A 19,633-nucleotide genomic window follows, 5' to 3' on the forward strand; every position below is an offset into this window, starting at 1 on the left:
CAGGTCCACTGCGGCCTCCCCAAATCGGTCCCAGACCTGTCTGACTATGTCTGGACGTAGTCCCCACTCGTCTGGGTGGGGACCGCCCCACGACATCACGTCTGCACCCACATTCTCCCTGCCGGGGATGTGGAGAGCCCTCAGGCTGCGCAGATTGAGAGATGTCCATAGCCAGAGTTCGACCGCCGCCCGGTGGAGACAGGGGGAGCGTACTCCTCCGTGTCTGTTGATATACGACGCCGACGTCATGCTGTCCGTCCTGATCAGAACATGCTCGCCCACCACACGATGGCCGAGCTTTTTGAGGACTAGAAGCACTGCCTTCAATTCCAACACATTGATATGTAGTGCAGACCAGGCAGCATGGTCTTGCCAGCTGCCCCCTACTGCGTCGGTCCGACACGTCCCCCCCATCTCGTGAGGGAGGCGTCGGTGAAGACCGTGACGTGTGATAGTCTGCTGCCCATGGGGACCCCGCTGGTGAGGGCCCCAGGCTCCCCCCAGTGGGCGAGGTCCCCCAGTACTGACATGGAACCTTCAGCTGCTTCCACTTGCCTCTCACAGGGTCTATTTTCATACTGAAAAACCACCTCTGTATCCTCCTCATGAAGAGGAGGCCAAGAGGGACCACAGTTTGAGCAGATGCCATCATACCGAGCAGGCGCATCACAGACAGCGCCGTAACCATCCTGCCAGGACGGAACCTCCCGAGCGCGGCGAGAATATCCTCTCGCCGCCGCTCTGAGAGGGTTGCCCTCATAGACCTTGAGCTTAGAATTAAGCCCAAGTACTCCACCTGTTGACTGGGAAGAGGGGTACTCTTCTTCCAGTTCACAGCAAAGCCCAGGCTGGTGAGGAATTCCACCACCTGCCTGGTATGAGACCTGGCGATCTCCTCTCACCGGCTGAGGACCAGAATGTCATCTAGGTAGAATAAAATTCGTATCCCCTGACGACGCAGAGGTCCCAGCGCGGTCTCCACGCACTTGGTGAAGGTGCGAGGAGCCAGAGAGTAGCCGAACGGTAGCCTCTGGTACTCGTACGCTATGCCCTGAAACAGGAAGCGTAGGTATTTCCTGTGAGGAGGGAAGATCGGGATGTGAAAATACGCATCCTTTAGGTCTATGGAGGTGAACCAGTCTCCCACTCTGACAGCGCATAACAGGTGTTTGACGTTCAACATTCGGAACCTTCTCGCCACAATTAACCGATTGAACGCGGACAGATCCAGTATGTGTCTGACACCCCCTGATTTCTTGGGCACCAGAAAATATCGGGAGTAAACGCCACTCATCGCGTCCTCCCATGGGACCACGGCGATGGCCTGCTTCGCCAACAGAGAACAGATCTCGTTGGCCAGAGCTGTCACTGCCACGGACTCTGACAATAGAGTCTGTATCAAACACAAGCCCCACCCTCAGCGTTCTCTCCATCCACACCGACATATGGCACTTCTGTAGCCATACGTGGTAAAAATCCCAAAGCGCCCCCCGCTGCCAACTGGCGCTGGTCCGCTAAGAATCGTAGATAGGTGGCCCGGTCCCTCCCGCTGTGCATTGCAAACCCCGGTTTCGCCAACCGCACGAGCAAGGTATCTCGCAGAGTCGGGATTTCGCACCCTGACTCTACCAACGAGGCAATTGCATCCAAGGGGGGACCCAGACAGAAAGGGGCGGTCTGACACGGGGGGAGCGACAGTCAACACTCCTGGTGAATGAGGTAGTTCCCCCGCTGAGCATTGCACAGAAATTAACTTGCTGAGGATGGCCTGCTCTGTGGCTGGACATGCATGGTGTGTGGTCCTCACGCTGCCCGATAGGGTGGGTCTCTACACACCGTAGCCCTGTAGTGATATTACTACCACAACAAATTACGTGTGCCTGACTCACTACCGCTGCTAGGATTGGAAGTCCGGACGGGGGAGGCACTAACGTAATACCTGGCCTGGCGAGGGCGGGGCTGGGGGAACCCACGCTGCGACTTCCTGGGCCTAGGGTTCCCACTCTGACAAAAAAATTTAGATACAGGGATCCCTGCTCCGTCGTCACATACAACACCAGGCTCACCAAACGGACACGCAGGACGTGTGGTGTGGGAGCCTCCTGACAGTACAGCATTCTCATAGACAGACCCAGGCCTAGCTAGCAGCTGGATGTCAGCCCCTGTCTTCATGAGAAGCGATATGTGGGGCCGCTTGCGCTTCACTGGAAGAACGCGGCCCACAGCCAGAGGGGACACAACAGAGCCCTGAATCCCGTAGTGTAGCGGGGGGGAATGAACGGAGAGCGTGCTAGACACAGCTAGATGGCGACGGTTACTCCTCGCGGAGGCGTGCCCATCTAATTCAGCCAATCCCTCGGCCGAAGCTGTCGGCACCGTGATAGCCTGTTCTCTTTGTTTCCAGGTTATCTCAAGTGGGGGACACATGGCCACTGGTCGGGGGTCTCGCAGCAGCCGCTGGCGAGACCGTGCTCTCACCTCTGACTGCACAGTGTGGGGCGGCGTGGAGCCCTGGTCAAAAGCCGCCCGCGCCTCCGTCGACAAACCAAAAAGTCCATCCACGGAGAGGGGGGCCCTGAGGAGGAGAATTCTCCTCTCCTCCTCCAGGGGAGACTGCTCCAACCACAGATGTCTGTGAATAAGAGTCGACAGCATCCTAGCCCCCCCTGCGGTTATAGCTTGCGGCTGGGTCAAAAGCTGAATAACCTCAAAACCCCATGCAATGGTTTTGACGTCGCCTGGCCCTAAGACCCCATTACCCGACACCATTTCCGACAGAAAAGCAGCCAATTGAGCAATGTTATTAGTCGCTGCTACATTCTGTACTGCGGCGATATAAGCCTCGTCAGCCCACTCAGCCACCTGCCGGGCCGACTCGCCCCTTGGCGTCGGCTTCCGGGCGGGATACCGCTCTACCATGTCAGGGCAAAGGACCGATGCCACCTGCCTCAGCCAAACCCGCAACATTAGACACCGTTTGACCTTCAGTAATGTAATGGTTAAGCAGGGGTTAAAACTGGATACAATCCCGGCGGTACACATGGAAGCGGCGTCCCGAAGGCATTAGAATTAGCAGTAGCTGCGCGCGCCATGATAATTGGAAAAACATTTAACAACGTTTCATGTTGACCATATTCATCCAAATACACAGCCCCCCGCGCTATCACACCGCCCGGTCGTCTCACGGGACAACGAGCAGTAGTGAAAACGCTAGTACTATGAATTGCCGATGACGGCCCTACCTGTGCGCGGCGTGGCTCGACCGCCGACCGCCGTGCGAAGTCCGTCGGTCCACTGTCAGGAACCGAGGCAGTATAGGGTCGCCGTTCCGTCTGGACGCGCCGATGAGGATCCGGGGGCTGGGGAAACTCTGGCTAAAGTCCAACATTTTTCAATTTCTCCCTTCGCTTCATAATAACGTTCCACTGGTTGCACGTGCATATGAACAATCTCACGCTTGGAAAAAGAGAAGGAAGATAAGATAAGATATTCCTTTATTAATCCCCTTGGGGAAATTCCAGTGACACACACATACAGCTCATCGTCTCATTAATAACAACATATCACAATCATTACATTTTTACAGTAACAACGGCACAACATAAATTCACACAAACATGTACATTTGTTGACACATGTCATCTAAGGGTGTAAGCGTGACCACTTCCTGTGTTTTGTAGGAACACGCTGTAGTCAACTTTTTCACATGCACAATATGTGCATGAAGATGATATCTCAATATGGCAGAGCGAGACACGATGTCAGATGTAATATAACTGTAACTTCCTCTACTGCAATTATGACAGCACACGTTCTTGATATTACTGATTGGATTTATTTCAATCCGAACCGAACCGATTTTAATCCGAACCGTGAGAACTGTGAACACATACATGAAATACAATAAATCACAGATCAAACCATAACAACATACATCCATATTATCTCTACTTGTCTCGGAGTTTGCAATGTTGTTAACCCAATGAACTTAACCTACAAGCACATTACGGCCGTCAATCATTGATGCTTATGTAGCAGGGTGGATTATCCCTGCTTTGTGGGAACGGTTGCTGGCAGTCACAAGATAGCTGGACGCAGCAGAGCTCCGTCTGACTGCACCCTCGTCTTTGGGCCTGGAGCGTCAAACTGGGGCCTGGTAGTGGGAGTGAGTGGGGCCCGGGATTTACCAACCTGGTTTGGTACTCTGGTCTTCCTCGCCTCTCCGGGGCGGTCAGCAGTACTCCCCAACTCGCTCTCACTTCCCTGAATACCTCCGTTAACCCTCCCACACCTAGTGACTGATATGCATAGATAGATTTGTTCCTCCCGCAAGCAGTACCCTCCCTCGACGACCACTAGAGACCTTAATGACTGGAAGGAGAAAGAGTTAAATAATAATAATATTACCTGCATCAAAAAGGGTTAGGGTTAGACACAATAATGGACAAGCACACACACAATTCCCGTCTTAGTTCGTTTAGTGTTACTTATACTGGGCAGTGACAAGTATTACTGGCAGTGAGTCAAATGGCATATACTATCATTATTCCTAATTACTAATAATTATAATAATAACATATATAACACTTATACAATAATACCTTCCTCTAAGGCTTTACATATTACGGCAGCATTAATGTACCCCAGGAAGAAACAGTTTTAACGAGACGGGAAATTAAGAGGCATGGACATACACGTTATTACACTCAAAATAAATGAAAAGGTGGGCCCACTCTACCTAACAAAAGTCCTAAACTAATGCCGGCATGTAATGTTTATGGGGTACCCCTATGAACTGTGGTTAGCAACATTAGCTTCACCCGTAGGCCGCATCACACGGTGTACTGTGCAATAAGATCCCGAGCACCAAAGCTCTAATGTACTCAACCAAGATGGAGGCCTCGCCACCACTGTCCGGGTAGCAAGATGGCGTCGAACGCTCTCGTCACGGGCGCTAGCAAGCGGGGCTGGAGCAGAGGGAGCAGTAGCGGGCTGAGAGCGCGTGCTGGGTGATGGCGACCTCTGCTGGTCGGGACGAACTCCCGTGCTGGGCTGAAGACAGCCGGTGCAGAGCAGATGTCGAACGCCGGCGAAGACTGGTTGTTGACGGCCGGCGCTGGGTCGACGCGCGACAATACTCTGGCCCTACCTTAACTGAAGCTACTCTGTGGGTCCCAGACAGCCCTCCTGCTATTCGGTTATACTGTTAACGCAACGTGGCTGGCTACAGCGCCTCGCGCCCGGTGTATACTGGAGTCAATATAGCCGTTAGCAGCATGCTAATACACCGCCCACACTGCTACTATAACTCGATAACGTTAGATGTTAGCCTCGTTAGCTTAGACGTTAGTCCTTGGGTTCGGTTTCTCTTACTCACACACTATCACGGATACTTCTAGGATAACCCGTCACTAGCAAGTATGTCTCATCACCCGTTGCTCGCTCCGGCGGGGCTCTCTGGCTTCACTTCTTTAACGGGGCTATTCCAAAGCACCTCCCGTTGTAGCTGCGACCGTTCACTGCTACATCCAACGCCGAAGAGAGCTTCCGGTTCCCTTCACCTCCAGGTGATTCCCTCTTCCTCGTTGCTTGCTTCTCTCTCTCGTGCGCTCCGCCTGCCACCTGCCGCCCCCTGCTGGAACCGCCACCTAGCCCCACAGGAAGAGAACTGGATGGATTGAATATGATTCAGCGTACTGTTTATAATCCATATTCCAGCTGGTGAGAGAAGGAGAAACTTGCGTCATTGTTCGAGAGAATATCAATGGAAACTAGTCAACATGTCTTTGTGCACAAAGGGGAGATAAAAGGCAAGTCAGCACTTCTGAATAATAGTTGAATATTCAGGGTGCTACACTTAGCAAGCCTTTAGCTAGCACCCGAGCTACATGGCCGGGGCCTACACATACGACACACCTTTACGACCCCAAACGTACCTTATTGGCTGCATGCAATACGAGAGGAAATTAGGGACTCTTGTGACTTCTTGTGGCTGCTACCCAAAGGACTGTTTGTGCAGCAGCCTCCACTTATAATGCGGGATGGGAGCGGTTCTAGAATGTTCAGCTATGACATCATCACGAATTACGAACGTTCCAGAATGTTGATGACAGAGCTAATGTTCTAGCCGGTTCTACTATGACATCATACTTAAACTTAAACTTGAACACGGAGGCAGTTACAATAACAACATGTTAACCATAATCAAGGAAAAATATCTAAGTCAGTAGCAATATTGTATAAATGTAAGGATATATTAAACTACAAAGCCTTGCACATCATTTACTGCTCACTTATACTTCCTTACATATCTTGATGACAGAACTAATGTTCTAGCCGGTTCTACTATGACATCATACTTAAACTTAAACTTGAACACGGAGGCAGTTACAATAACAACATGTTAACCTTAATCAAGGAAAAATATCTAAGTCAGTAGCAATATTGTATAAATGTAAGGATATATTAAACTACAAAGCCTTGCACATCATTTACTGCTCACTTATACTTCCTTACATATCTTACTGTGTGTGGGAGTATGGGGGTCGACATTTAAAAATACAGTAAATCCAATAGTCTTACTGCAAAAGCGGGCCATTCGGAACCTTTTCAAGGCTGGTTACTATGAGCACACAAATCCATTGTTTATAAAGTCTCATATTATGAAATTGAATGATTTGGTTTATTATAAAACTATGCAAATAATGTACGCTAAAGCAGTTACTCCCAGATGGGGTGCAAAGGTTTTTTTCAATACATGAAAGAAAATATGATTTGAGAAATATTTGTAAATTTAGGTGTATTTCTATTATTGGGGTTAACTTGTGGAACAATGCTGATATATAGTTAAGAATGAGTAATTCGCTTTTGGTTTTTAAGAAAATGGTTTGTAAAGCTATTTTTGAAAACTACAAGGGTGAATAATACTGTTTTTTTTATATTTTCTTTTAGAATACTGTTTTGGAGTCTTAATTTTTGTTAAGAATATAGGACAAGCATATATAAGCATTATGCTTCAGTCTGTACCTTTTCAGTCACTGTAAAATCATATATTGTTAAATGATGGTGTATATTGTATTGTGTGAGATGATGACTGAATAAACTACTACTACTACTACTGCATGGGTTTCCACCGCCAGCACACCTGGTCCAGCTAATTAATACCTCATTAAGTATGTTAATAATCATATTAACAGCTATTTTATTTTTGTCTATATCTTTAAAGACTGGTTGTACCAAACCATGTCAGAAATGTTAATCCACAGCAGTACAGAACCAAAGATCCTGCAGTGTGTGGGTAGACTTTATGTTTGTTGTTAACCGAAATGTTGTCCACCCTTGAGATAATATACAGTAAATAAACACAGTTTATGTACACACACTGTATATACATTTATATATATATATATATATATATATATATATATATATATATATATATATATATATATATATATATATATATATATATATATATATATATATATATATATATATATATATATATATATATATATATATATACCTACTCATATTAGTTAAACCACTGGCTAGTATGGTTTATTACCATAGTGTATTCATTCTCATACCACTGTATATATAATAATACTGTGCACACATTATTTTTGCATATTTACTCGTGTATATACTCCACATATTCACATGTTATACTGTATACTGCTATGCACATTGCTGCTACTTTGTACTCCGGTTAGATGCCAACTTAATTTCATTGTACTCTGTAATTGTACTTGTGCAATGACAATACATTTAATCTAATCTAATCTAATCCAATCTAATCTAATTGATGCCGTACAGAAACTGGTAGTGCCGAAGGGTATTGAAGTGACCAATCCCGCGGTCAGAGGTTGGTTCATCAACCCCATGGGAGAACATAAGGACTTCCCCATCTGGATGATGGGAGCCTGTTGTGTCCCGGCAGTGCTGGTCTTCATCCTCATCTTCCTCGAGTCCCAGATCACTACGTAGGTGACATCTAATAACGTCACCATGAGTCCATGACAAATAAATTAACCAACCATTTTTGCTAACTCTTTGCTAACTATTACTTGTTATTATTAATATTGTAATAAAATAGTAATAAACTGTATGTTTATTGTGTAATGTTATATATGTAATGTTCAAAACAAAGGTGTAACATCCCTACCTTGCGTGTTGTTACTTGTAACACTGACCCCTGCCTGTCTCTGTGGAACTCCAGGCTGATTGTGAGCAAGCCTGAGAGGAAGATGGTGAAGGGTTCTGGCTTCCATATGGACCTCCTCATCCTCGTCATCATGGGGGGTATAGCCTCTATCTTCGGGGTGCCCTGGCTGAGTGCTGCCACCGTGCGTTCCGTCACCCACGCCAACTCCCTCACCGTCATGAGCAAGGGCCCGAAGCCAGAGATCGAGAAGGTGATTGAGCAGAGGATCAGTGGCATGCTGGTGGCCGTCATGGTCGGTAAGTGCCTCAGACTGCTGTGAGACGTTTTTATTTTATTTTAAACCTTTATTTACTCTCGGAAAAGAGAGTAAATGTCACTATATGTCTTGTGTATGTATGTGACGATTAAACCTCTTGAATCTTGAAAGGGACATTGAAGTTTTACCCTCATTTGCAATGCTGTCAAGATTACAAGCGCAAACTGTTCAGAATACATGTAAAAGGGATGAAATACATTTGCAAAAATAGGACAAAACACAGGTGTAAAGGGAAGAAGAGAGATCAAATAAATAAAATTACAAATTTGTAGGGAGGTTTGTGATCATGTTCTTAAATTGTCCATGGGATAGTGGGGGTATTGATTTTGAAAGTGAGTTGAAGATCATTCCAGGAAGCTGGTGCATCAACACAAAAGGCAGACGTACCAAATTCAGATTAAACTTGCGGGACCTTAAGTGTAAACCAATCATTTAAGCGGGTCAGATAAGGTCCATAATTCCAATCTAGCATCATTGTGATATATGGTGGCAATTTTTCATCAATGGCCTTAAAGAAACATGACCACTTACCGTCTTCTCCAGAGTCAGACAAGACTCTGATTTGATAGATACAAATGTCCTCTCTGCATGTTCAGTAGAAAGCTATCTGGCTGTAAGATAGCCTAGTTTAGCACAAATGAATGAAAACGGATACGGACCACTAGCCTATCTTAAAACTCAGGGAAATGTGTTTTTGGCCAACAGCTAGGCTAGTTGGCAGCCGGATAGCCTTCTACTGAACACACAGAGAGGAAATAAGTATCTATTTTCTTGTCTGACTCTGGAGAAGACGTTAAGAGCATTTCCCATAATGTTGGCGTGTCCCTTTAAAGATAAACAGATGCTTATTTCACGTCTCTATCATACAAGATGTAATGATGAGTGCCGTAATTATCAGCAGTAATGAATCTAACAGCAGAGTGATAGACTAGGGGTAAAAGGGGCAGCATTTCTATAAATGACATCACCATAATCCAAACGTGACAAAGACTGCTTCAACAATCCTCTTTCTGCTAATCAAAGGGAAGCTGGGTGACAGAATGTTGTCCTGGCGAAAGTTACAATCCACTCCCTCTGTGATGAATTGAAAATGGGGGACCCTGATGTAAACAAGACGAAAGTCTTTCTCTGGTCTGCATCCCCTTAACAATTGCGTGTATTGAGCTGTACTGTATTGTACCCATTCTGCAATCTATTAATAAAATGTTCAATCAATCAATCTGTTAATTGTTCATTAAATATTCGACTTCCAGGTGTGTCTATTTTCATGGAACCTCTACTGAAGATGATTCCCATGACAGCCTTGTTTGGAATCTTCCTCTACATGGGTATCACCTCCCTCAGCGGCATCCAGATGTGGGACAGGATACTTCTGCTGTTCGTACCAAAGAAACACCATCCCAACATGGCCTTCGCCACCAGGGTACGACAAACACACAGACGCACTTAACTACAGTCATGAATAAATAAGGTTACACAGCAGACCCTCGCATCCTGGGATGATGTTTCACTCACAAGCACATCAAACATTTCAAACCTATTTTTGATAATGCAGTACAAATTTCACTTCACCGCAAGCTTTTATGACATAACTGTGCACCCAGGCCTAGTTAGAAAACATTTATTTTTAAATACAAACCAATGTACCTGTAAGTGATCAAGAGACGCCAGACGGTGTAGATATAATGCTGTTATAAATTTAAGAATTAGTCATTCACTATTGGTTTAAAAAAATAAAATGTGTATAGCTGTTTTTGAAGGTTACAAATGTGAATACTTTTTTGTCTGTTTTGGAGGCTTAATTTGATAAGAATATAGGATAGGTGTTGTGAAGGGCCAGATTAAACCGAATATATATATTTATTTATATATATATATTTAATTGTATTTGTATATTCTCTAATATTCCCTGATATCCCTTGTATATTCCTTGTACAATATGCATTGAATATCCATTCTAGCCTACTGAACATCCCATAATAGTCTCCATTCTACTATTGGTCGAGACCTTGGTGCCAGGCTGCCATACCCCCCAGACCCAGTTCAAACGTACCGCTCAACATGTACGAACAAGTCCTAGTTCCGCGTAGGAATCTGGCTACCGCACCACTAATGGTACTATTTGTTCATAGTGCGTATATATACTGCGCTACTAAAGTAGGACTTTCTTTTTAGTCCAGTTTCTTACCCTCCAATAGAGTGACAGACGTAAAGCCTCCCGCGACGCCACGTGTGGGAGTAAGGCCAAGTTCGGCCTACCATCGGTATTGAGACATCGTGTATATTAATATTTGAATAGTCATATTTGGCACTATATCGTCGAGTTGGACGTAGTCTATTAAGCTAATAATAGTCTATTCATATGTAGTGCTTCGTGCGGTGAGAATACTATCGTAGTCAGTACCCCCATCGTTTCGGGTAGAACTGGCTGCTTATCCAGGGTGGCCGACCCCATGTGAGGCTGCACCCGAGGAGCCCCAGAGCCGACGAGCGAGTGGACCTGCATACCGGATTATTCTACCGACGACAGCCCGCCTTCCCAGGCACGGATTATGCTTTGTATACAGTGATTATTCTATGGATAAAGACCAACACTGCCGTGTGTTGGAAAACCCCCCCCCGGAGAGGACGACAGGTGAGGAGACGCTCTACACGACGAGGTCGCTTCACGTCTCTCCATCGTGGACCGGAGGAAGCCGGCCCACAGAGAGTCCAACTGCTTTCATCTGTGGATCGAGGATCGCTGAGGCACCGAGCCGCACAACCGTGGGTTCTCCCAGGATACCCTCGGCCAGACGGATACAGCCAGACTCTACCCCCCCCCCCCCCCTCTCCAGTTGTCTTACAAGCGACCGGAATCCCCCCCTAGTGTATCCAGTTCTATAATCATTAAAGTATCATTGCTATTATTCCTTAAATATTCCAGGTTGTATATTTACCGCCTGCGCCACCAGAGATTGGACGTTCTCTATTGATATACCAACGAATACTCATTTGCCATAAAAGTGCATCCTATTTCAAATCATAAATGTAATTAAGTGATTGCTCTACATACCTTTTGCTATGTATTAATTATTATTAAACGCAGACTTTCGACTTGGTACATTTGTGTTGGATCGTTTCATCTACGTGGGAGTGTTTACCATAATTATTTATGCCTAGTACTGGGTGGCCAGAGTCTAAAGTACAAGAGGTAGTGGTAGTAAGTATCATATCTAACAATACAGTCAGGGAATTGTACCCCTCAGTTACAATTGGTCCTTCGAGCCGGATGGTAATTAGTGTAATATTAATATAGTGTTATTAATATTGAAATGGCCTATGATGAACACTCCACGAAACGATCCTCCTAACCAACGCCCGCAGCGCGAACGACGGCTCCCTCAGTACTTAGAGGCTTACGCTGTCAGTCAACAACCTAGTCTTCTACTAACAGTAAACGCGGTAAAACTAGAAAGTAAAAGTATGTCTAACCCCAACGCCCAGACTACCCCGACCATAGAGGCCCCTACGGGTTCTAATGTAACTGACCAAGCTCACGGTGGGGACCAGTGGGAACCAGACATGACTTCACACCCCGCCAGTACTGAAGAAGTAGTCCCCGATGAGTCCCGGGAGGAATACAACGCTACCGAGAGAGAACTCGGCACGGAAGAAGACGGGGAGAGCACCGTGGAGATAGAGCTCCAAGGCTCCGCAAGGAGTACCCCGAGGGAAGGCTCCCCTATACAACCGCCTTCTCCCAGCGAGGCAGAGAGGACCCTACAGCAGGCCTTCCTCATCAGCCTGAACGCCGCTGCTGAACGCGACCGACTGCAGATCCAGCAGCGGAGCGAAGAAGAGCATATACGTCTAGAAATAAGACGCATTCAGATGGAAGAGAATGTGGCCCGAGACCGAGCAGACAGCCAGCGAGCAGCTGCTGGTGCTCTACGGGACGCAGAGCGCGACAGACAGCAAGCGCAACTAATAGAACAGCTGATCAGACGGACAACACCCTCTCCCTCCGCCAGAGGCTCCAGGAACTCGTCTAGACACACCTCCAGGGCGGCATCCCCTAGCCGAGTAAACAACCCTGAACTTGACCAACAGACGAGGTCTATACCCCCCACAGACCACCTCCCCCCACCGGTCCAAGCGAGACCTAGCAACCGGGAAGGAGCAGCATATCCTGTGGAGAGGCTAAACCAGAGACTACAAGCACTGGATGACCTAACTGAAGACGAAGAGGAAGAGGAGGAGAACCACGCCCGACGACAGCACAGTACTCTACCGGAATAAATACGCCATCCTACTGAAGCACTTAAAGGTACCCCGCGCACATAATATAGCGCTCGCCTACGCGACTTCCACCACCCCATACACAGCAGCGCTGGTAGCATTGGACCAGAGGTATGGGCGCATATGGGATTACGTGATCCAGGAGATCCGACACATCGACCGCTTACCCCCAGCAACAGACAATCGAGCACTGGACGACCTGTCCATCAGAGTGCAGTCCCTGGTAGGGATGTTGGGAGCGCAGAGAGAGAAGGGGAGGCATGAACTTTACGCCAACTCAAATGTGGAAAGGATCTTGGAGAAGCTGCCGCCCGCTCGACAGGAGCGTTTTAGGCGGCAGAGAGACCACCGAGACCCGAATGGCCCCGAACCGAACCTCCTCGATCTAGCAGACTTCCTGGCGCGAGAAGTCAGCAGCCTACGGCTAGATACATTCGGACGGAGCACCCCTGGCTCCAGAGAAGGAACCAGACGACTAAATGATGGAAGAAGATCGGTGACTGTGATGCACCAATCGGAGTCAGTATCGAGCAGCAGGAGCCACAGTACCCCCTCCAGAACGGAGAAGTGGAAGATAGTGTGCCCCTACTGTGAGAAAGAACACTGGCTAGCGCAATGTGACTCCTTCCCCAAGCTGAACGCGGAGGAAGCAAGTCAATGGATAAAGTCCAACAAGCGCTGTTTTCGCTGTGCGCGCTCACACATGGCAGCCGAATGCCGCTTAAAGAAAAGGTGCACCAAGTGCGATGGAGCCCATCTGGACATACTTCACGACAGTAACAGACGGCGCCCTTCACCCGCACCATCCAGCAGCAAAGCGAGCGTCATGTACATCGATCCCGCCAGCAGCAGTGGAGCCCGAGTACTCCTAAAAGTAGTGCGTGTGACACTAAGCTACCAGAATAAAGTCCTGGACACTTACGCCGTCCTCGATGACGGGTCAGAGAAGACCCTTCTGCTCGCCTCCGCTGCGGCCCAGCTAGGGCTGCGGGGAAGCGAAACCCAAATGACAATTCGGACAATAAGACGAGATTTGAAGACGATAAAGGGCGAGAATGTCTCATTCTCTATCGCAGCAAGCGGCCAGCCTGAGCGACGGTACCAGATTACAGACGCTTTCACCAGCCAAGAAATAGGACTGTCGCGGTACACATACCCCGTCGCCAAGCTGATGGAGAAATATGCACATCTGCGCAAGTTACCGATCCCGCTCATAGACAATGCTATGCCGACCCTGTTGATAGGCTCCGACCATGCAGACCTCATTGTCCCGATAGACCGGGTTCATACCGGACCCCGAGGCTGTCCTGCAGCAGTCGAGACCCGTTTGGGATGGACTCTCCAAGGCCCGCTCGCCAAATCTCTCAACCGAAGTACAGCCACTAGATGTCTCCACTCCCGAGTCACAGAGGGAGAAACCGCACTCCTGCAACACGTAGAGCGGCTATGGACCTTGGAACAAATGCCCTTTAAGAACGGAAAGAAAGACATTCGCTCTAAAGATGACATTTACGCCATTCACCTCCTCGAGACAGGGACCAAGAGAGTCCCGGTCAACGGCGTGTTGAGATACGCCACGCCACTCCTGCGGCGAGAAGGAATGCCTACTTTCCACGCCAAGACAGACGCCACAGAACGGTACCTGCTGAACACGGAGCGGCGCTTAGCCAAGAACCCCGCCCAAGAGAGTGTATACCGCGCTGAGATTGAGCTCATCACAGCGGGACACGTCACAAAGATGGACATTAAAGAGGCTGACCAGACCACTGAATCGTGGTACGTGCCTCACCACAAGGTCCATCACAACGGTAAAGACCGCATAGTATGCGGTCTTGCATCCACCTGGAGAGAGTGGGAGATGGAGCTCCACTCACTCCCAGGCGTTAATATGCGCCGAAGCTACTTCCCACCCACGGTGAGGCCAGAGACATGTAAAATGGACTTACACGTCTTCAGTGACGCCTCAGAGGTCGCATACGGATCAGTAGCCTACTTGCGGGCCCAAGAAGAGGGGGGAGAGATCTACACAGCATTTGTCCTCGCCCGCTCGAGAATAGCCCCACGCAAGCAACAATCTATCCCACGTCTAGAGCTCTGCGCAGCCCTAGCCGGAGCGCACCTAGCCACGCTCATCCAACGTGAGCTCACCATACCGGTGTCTAGAACAATCCTGTGGTCAGATTCCACGACAGTACTCGCCTGGATCAAATCGGACTCATGCAAGTACAAAGTCTTCGTGGGAGTCAGAGTCACCGAGATTCAAGACTTAACCGAAGAGTTAACCGGAGAAACAGAGTGGCGCTACGTTGATACAAAACAGAACCCAGCTGACGTCATCACCCGGGGAATGCCCCTAGATGACCTCACCCGTCGCAATGTCTACAGTGACGGCCCAGCATTCCTAAAGCTCCCGGAAGGAGAGTGGCCCACGCCTATCCCGAGGGAAGCCAGTCAAGAGGAGGCTGAGAATAAGAAACCTATGTTCTGTGGATTGAGCACTGTTATCTCCGCAGACCCCAACATAGATGATTGCACTACCATAGAGAGTGCACAACAAAGGACATTCCTACTGCACTACCTACCGTCTCTACAGACCCGCCAGAAGTGGGTAAAGGAGAGAGACAATTTGACAGAAGGAACAGTCGTCATGATTATTGATCAATCACTGCCCAGAGCTATGTGGCCGGCCGGCCGCGTAAGCAAAGTGATCACCGGTGCCGACGGCAAGGTCCGAGCAGCTGAAGTGCTTGTCCAGGGTCGCACTTACACCCGTCCCGTGGCGAGGCTCATAGAACTGCCCCGACTCCCAGACACAATCGATGATGACCATGACCCTATAACCCTATGACTTTGTGAAGTTGACTGACCCCTACAGCAAACCCTTATGTGTAAATAGACAACGCGATTAATCTGTCTCTGCTTAACTGATTAGGTCTGGGACGGCAGCGATGGTGGCTGTTGTGAAGGGCCAGATTAAACCGAATATATATATTTATTTATATATATATATTTAATTGTATTTGTATATTCTCTAATATTCCCTGATATCCCTTGTATATTCCTTGTACAATATGCATTGAATATCCATTCTAGCCTACTGAACATCCCATAATAGTCTCCATTCTACTATTGGTCGAGACCTTGGTGCCAGGCTGCCATACCCCCCAGACCCAGTTCAAACGTACCGCTCAACATGTACGAACAAGTCCTAGTTCCACGTAGGAATCTGGCTACCGCACCACTAATGGTACTATTTGTTCATAGTGCGTATATATACTGCGCTACTAAAGTAGGACTTTCTTTTTAGTCCAGTTTCTTACCCTCCAATAGAGTGACAGACGTAAAGCCTCCCGCGACGCCACGTGTGGGAGTAAGGCCAAGTTCGGCCTACCATCGGTATTGAGACATCGTGTATATTAATATTTGAATAGTCATATTTGGCACTATATCGTCGAGTTGGACGTAGTCTATTAAGCTAATAATAGTCTATTCATATGTAGTGCTTCGTGCGGTGAGAATACTATCGTAGTCAGTACCCCCATCGTTTCGGGTAGAACTGGCTGCTTATCCAGGGTGGCCGACCCCATGTGAGGCTGCACCCGAGGAGCCCCAGAGCCGACGAGCGAGTGGACCTGCATACCGGATTATTCTACCGACGACAGCCCGCCTTCCCAGGCACGGATTATGCTTTGTATACAGTGATTATTCTATGGATAAAGACCAACACTGCCGTGTGTTGGAAAACCCCCCCCCGGAGAGGACGACAGGTGAGGAGACGCTCTACACGACGAGGTCGCTTCACGTCTCTCCATCGTGGACCGGAGGAAGCCGGCCCACAGAGAGTCCAACTGCTTTCATCTGTGGATCGAGGATCGCTGAGGCACCGAGCCGCACAACCGTGGGTTCTCCCAGGATACCCTCGGCCAGACGGATACAGCCAGACTCTACCCCCCCCCCCCCTCTCCAGTTGTCTTACAAGCGACCGGAATCCCCCCCTAGTGTATCCAGTTCTATAATCATTAAAGTATCATTGCTATTATTCCTTAAATATTCCAGGTTGTATATTTACCGCCTGCGCCACCAGAGATTGGACGTTCTCTATTGATATACCAACGAATACTCATTTGCCATAAAAGTGCATCCTATTTCAAATCATAAATGTAATTAAGTGATTGCTCTACATACCTTTTGCTATGTATTAATTATTATTAAACGCAGACTTTCGACTTGGTACATTTGTGTTGGATCGTTTCATCTACGTGGGAGTGTTTACCATAATTATTTATGCCTAGTACTGGGTGGCCAGAGTCTAAAGTACAAGAGGTAGTGGTAGTAAGTATCATATCTAACAATACAGTCAGGGAATTGTACCCCTCAGTTACAATAGGCATATATATATAAGGATTCAACGACGAGCTAGTCAAGATGAGAAGCACGTTCAGTCACAGACTCATACACCCCCGACACTCAACTTAACCGCCTCGGCCAGTCCTTCATACCAGCGGCCATCAGGCTCCACAACAGTGGGCAGGGACTGCTGCCAGACATCCAACTACAACTACTAGGAACCTAAAAAGGACTTAGAAACTTAAAATATTGTTTACACTGCTTGTTTTTACTACCTGTACATCCCATCCCCCTCCCCCATGCTGCTATGATGCATGAATTTCTCCAAGGGGATCAATAAAGGAATATCTTATCTTATCTTATTATGCTTCAGCCTCTACCTTTTCAATCACTGCCAAAATCAAAGACTGTTGACAGTCTGGAATGATTGTGCATAGTTGTAATGTGTGTGATGACTGAATAAAACTACTACTACTACTACTACTACTACTACTACTACTACTACTACTAGATAAATTAGTATATCAAATAATTAATTAATGTTGTGCATTCACTGTACTGCTTCCTCATCCCTCTGCTCACTCTCTCCTGTCCTCTGCCCCGTTTGCAGGTGCAGACGTACCGGATGCATCTCTTCACTCTGATTCAACTCGCGTGTCTGGGTGTTCTGTGGTTCGTCAAGATGAGCCCCTTCTCCCTGGCGCTGCCCTTCGTCCTCATCCTCACCATTCCTCTGCGCATGTTCATGACCGGCACGCTCTTCTCAAACTTGGAGATGAAATGTGTAAGTTTACCATCCAGTTACACTATTATACACTTGTGAATTTGTATTTGTATTATTGTATTCCTCCTGTGATGATGCCTGAATGCTTGTTATGTCGAGCAGACGTACTATGGATGCGAGTGTTTCTCAATTGTTAATGTTATGTTGTCTTGCAGCTGGACGCAGATGATGCCAATGTCAAGTTTGACGATGAAGAGGAGTTAGCATGAGTCCCCGCTGTTAGAAACAACAGCACATCATTATCACAGTCTTTTAATGCACAAGAATCGAATTAACTCAATGCTCTTTGTTCCAGTATGTACCTAATAAGGAATTTGTATGTAACACGTCTTAAACAAAAATCCTTACTTGTGGCCTAAGACGTGGCAATCAATACTTGTGAACATATCCTCATAAAACCCCTCTGGGTGGTCTCACAGCCACATTTCCCAATTAAAGGAGCTGAAAGTGGTATTTTTTTGTTAAAATAAGTTAGTTAAATAGTTCTACATTCCAACAGCCATCGCTGATATAGAGTGTTTGGTCAGTAACATGGGTCTCCCAGTCCCTCTGTTCTGCAGTCAACACAAAATACATTTGCTCGTATCCTGTTCCCACTTTATCCAAACAGGAGAGAGAACATATATATATATTTTTTTTATCTTGCCATGGCAATTTTGCTTATTGCACTGGCAGATTATTTTACTTGTTTCAAGCACATAATATTTGCTTTTTATTTCTTATTTTTGTCCGACCATTTTTGCAGTGTGGAGTTCTCTCTCCTGATTGGATGAAGTGGGAACGGGATACCAGACCATTTATTTTCTGTTTACTTACAGAAAATAGGAGGAACAGGGAGATGCATGTTACTGACCAAACAATCGATATCAGTGATGGCTGTTGGAGTGTAGAGCTAATATTTTACCACTTATTTTAGCAAAAAGAAAAATACTACTTACAGCACCTTTAAGTCTTGGGCTGTGTCAGTGTGCCATCACAGATTAAGGAGCAGGATATATTCCTCTCTTGTTTCTGACTGGGATAGTAATAAACATTGACTAAGTAAATACAGAAATTCAGTGTTCAGGTACAGTAGCTAGTGCTACATTACAAACGTATAGCTTGAAAATTACAACCAGTATTGTTACATTGTATGCCTACCTGTTTGAATGATGAAGGCCCTTCACTTAGCCTGACCTCAGACGCACTAATAATGCTACACAGAAAGTAAAGTGTAACCATTTTATTTTTAACGACATAGCTACATAATGTATTCGTGTGGGACTATCATATTAGCCTTTTTCCTAGATTTTTCTTACAATTTAAGTTATTTCCATTTGTTTTGTCATAGTTAATACGTTCGATTCATGCCTTTGTTGTAACCGATGATTGTATTTGTTGAGAGAAGCTTAGCATTTTATTGTTTTTTTGTCTTTGCAATTCAATATTGACATTCAGAATGTGTAAATATGAAGGTTAAATCAAAGTAGGCTTAATTATGTTTGAGTGAGATCTCCCCGCTCCTAGCCAAAGACCAAAAATAAATGTGTGTAATTGCTCTCATTGCTTAGTGAACCGGGATGAAAAGTAGTAGGTGGGTAGCTCTAATTATGGACTTGATGGGATTAATTGTATTCATATTAGGACAGGGAAGAATCAATGGAGATGTATGCCCATTTGTTTTACAGTACATATTGTCTGAGTGCTTGGATCACTGTACAACATGTTTTGACTTCAAATAAAATCCAAAAAAGTGTGA

At 46.7% G+C, this 19,633-nt stretch overlaps 1 protein-coding gene across 2 annotated transcripts in view; it reads left to right on the forward strand.

Annotated features, from left to right (window-relative positions):
* Positions 1–19,633, forward strand: part of slc4a1a (solute carrier family 4 member 1a (Diego blood group)) — a 35,287-nt gene extending 15,654 nt beyond the window's left edge. For both annotated transcript variants that reach the window (XM_084328243.1, XM_084328244.1), the window contains 5 exons: positions 7,819–7,985; positions 8,222–8,463; positions 9,737–9,906; positions 17,722–17,895; positions 18,051–19,633. In XM_084328243.1, coding sequence (XP_084184369.1) covers positions 7,819–7,985; positions 8,222–8,463; positions 9,737–9,906; positions 17,722–17,895; positions 18,051–18,104 — 807 coding nt within the window. In that variant the 3' untranslated portion in view covers positions 18,105–19,633. The remainder of the gene's footprint in view (positions 1–7,818; positions 7,986–8,221; positions 8,464–9,736; positions 9,907–17,721; positions 17,896–18,050) is intronic.

Source organism: Notolepis coatsorum, assembly GCF_963971535.1.
Source record: "Notolepis coatsorum genome assembly, chromosome: 14".
NCBI classification, from domain to species: Eukaryota; Metazoa; Chordata; class Actinopteri; order Aulopiformes; family Paralepididae; genus Notolepis; species Notolepis coatsorum.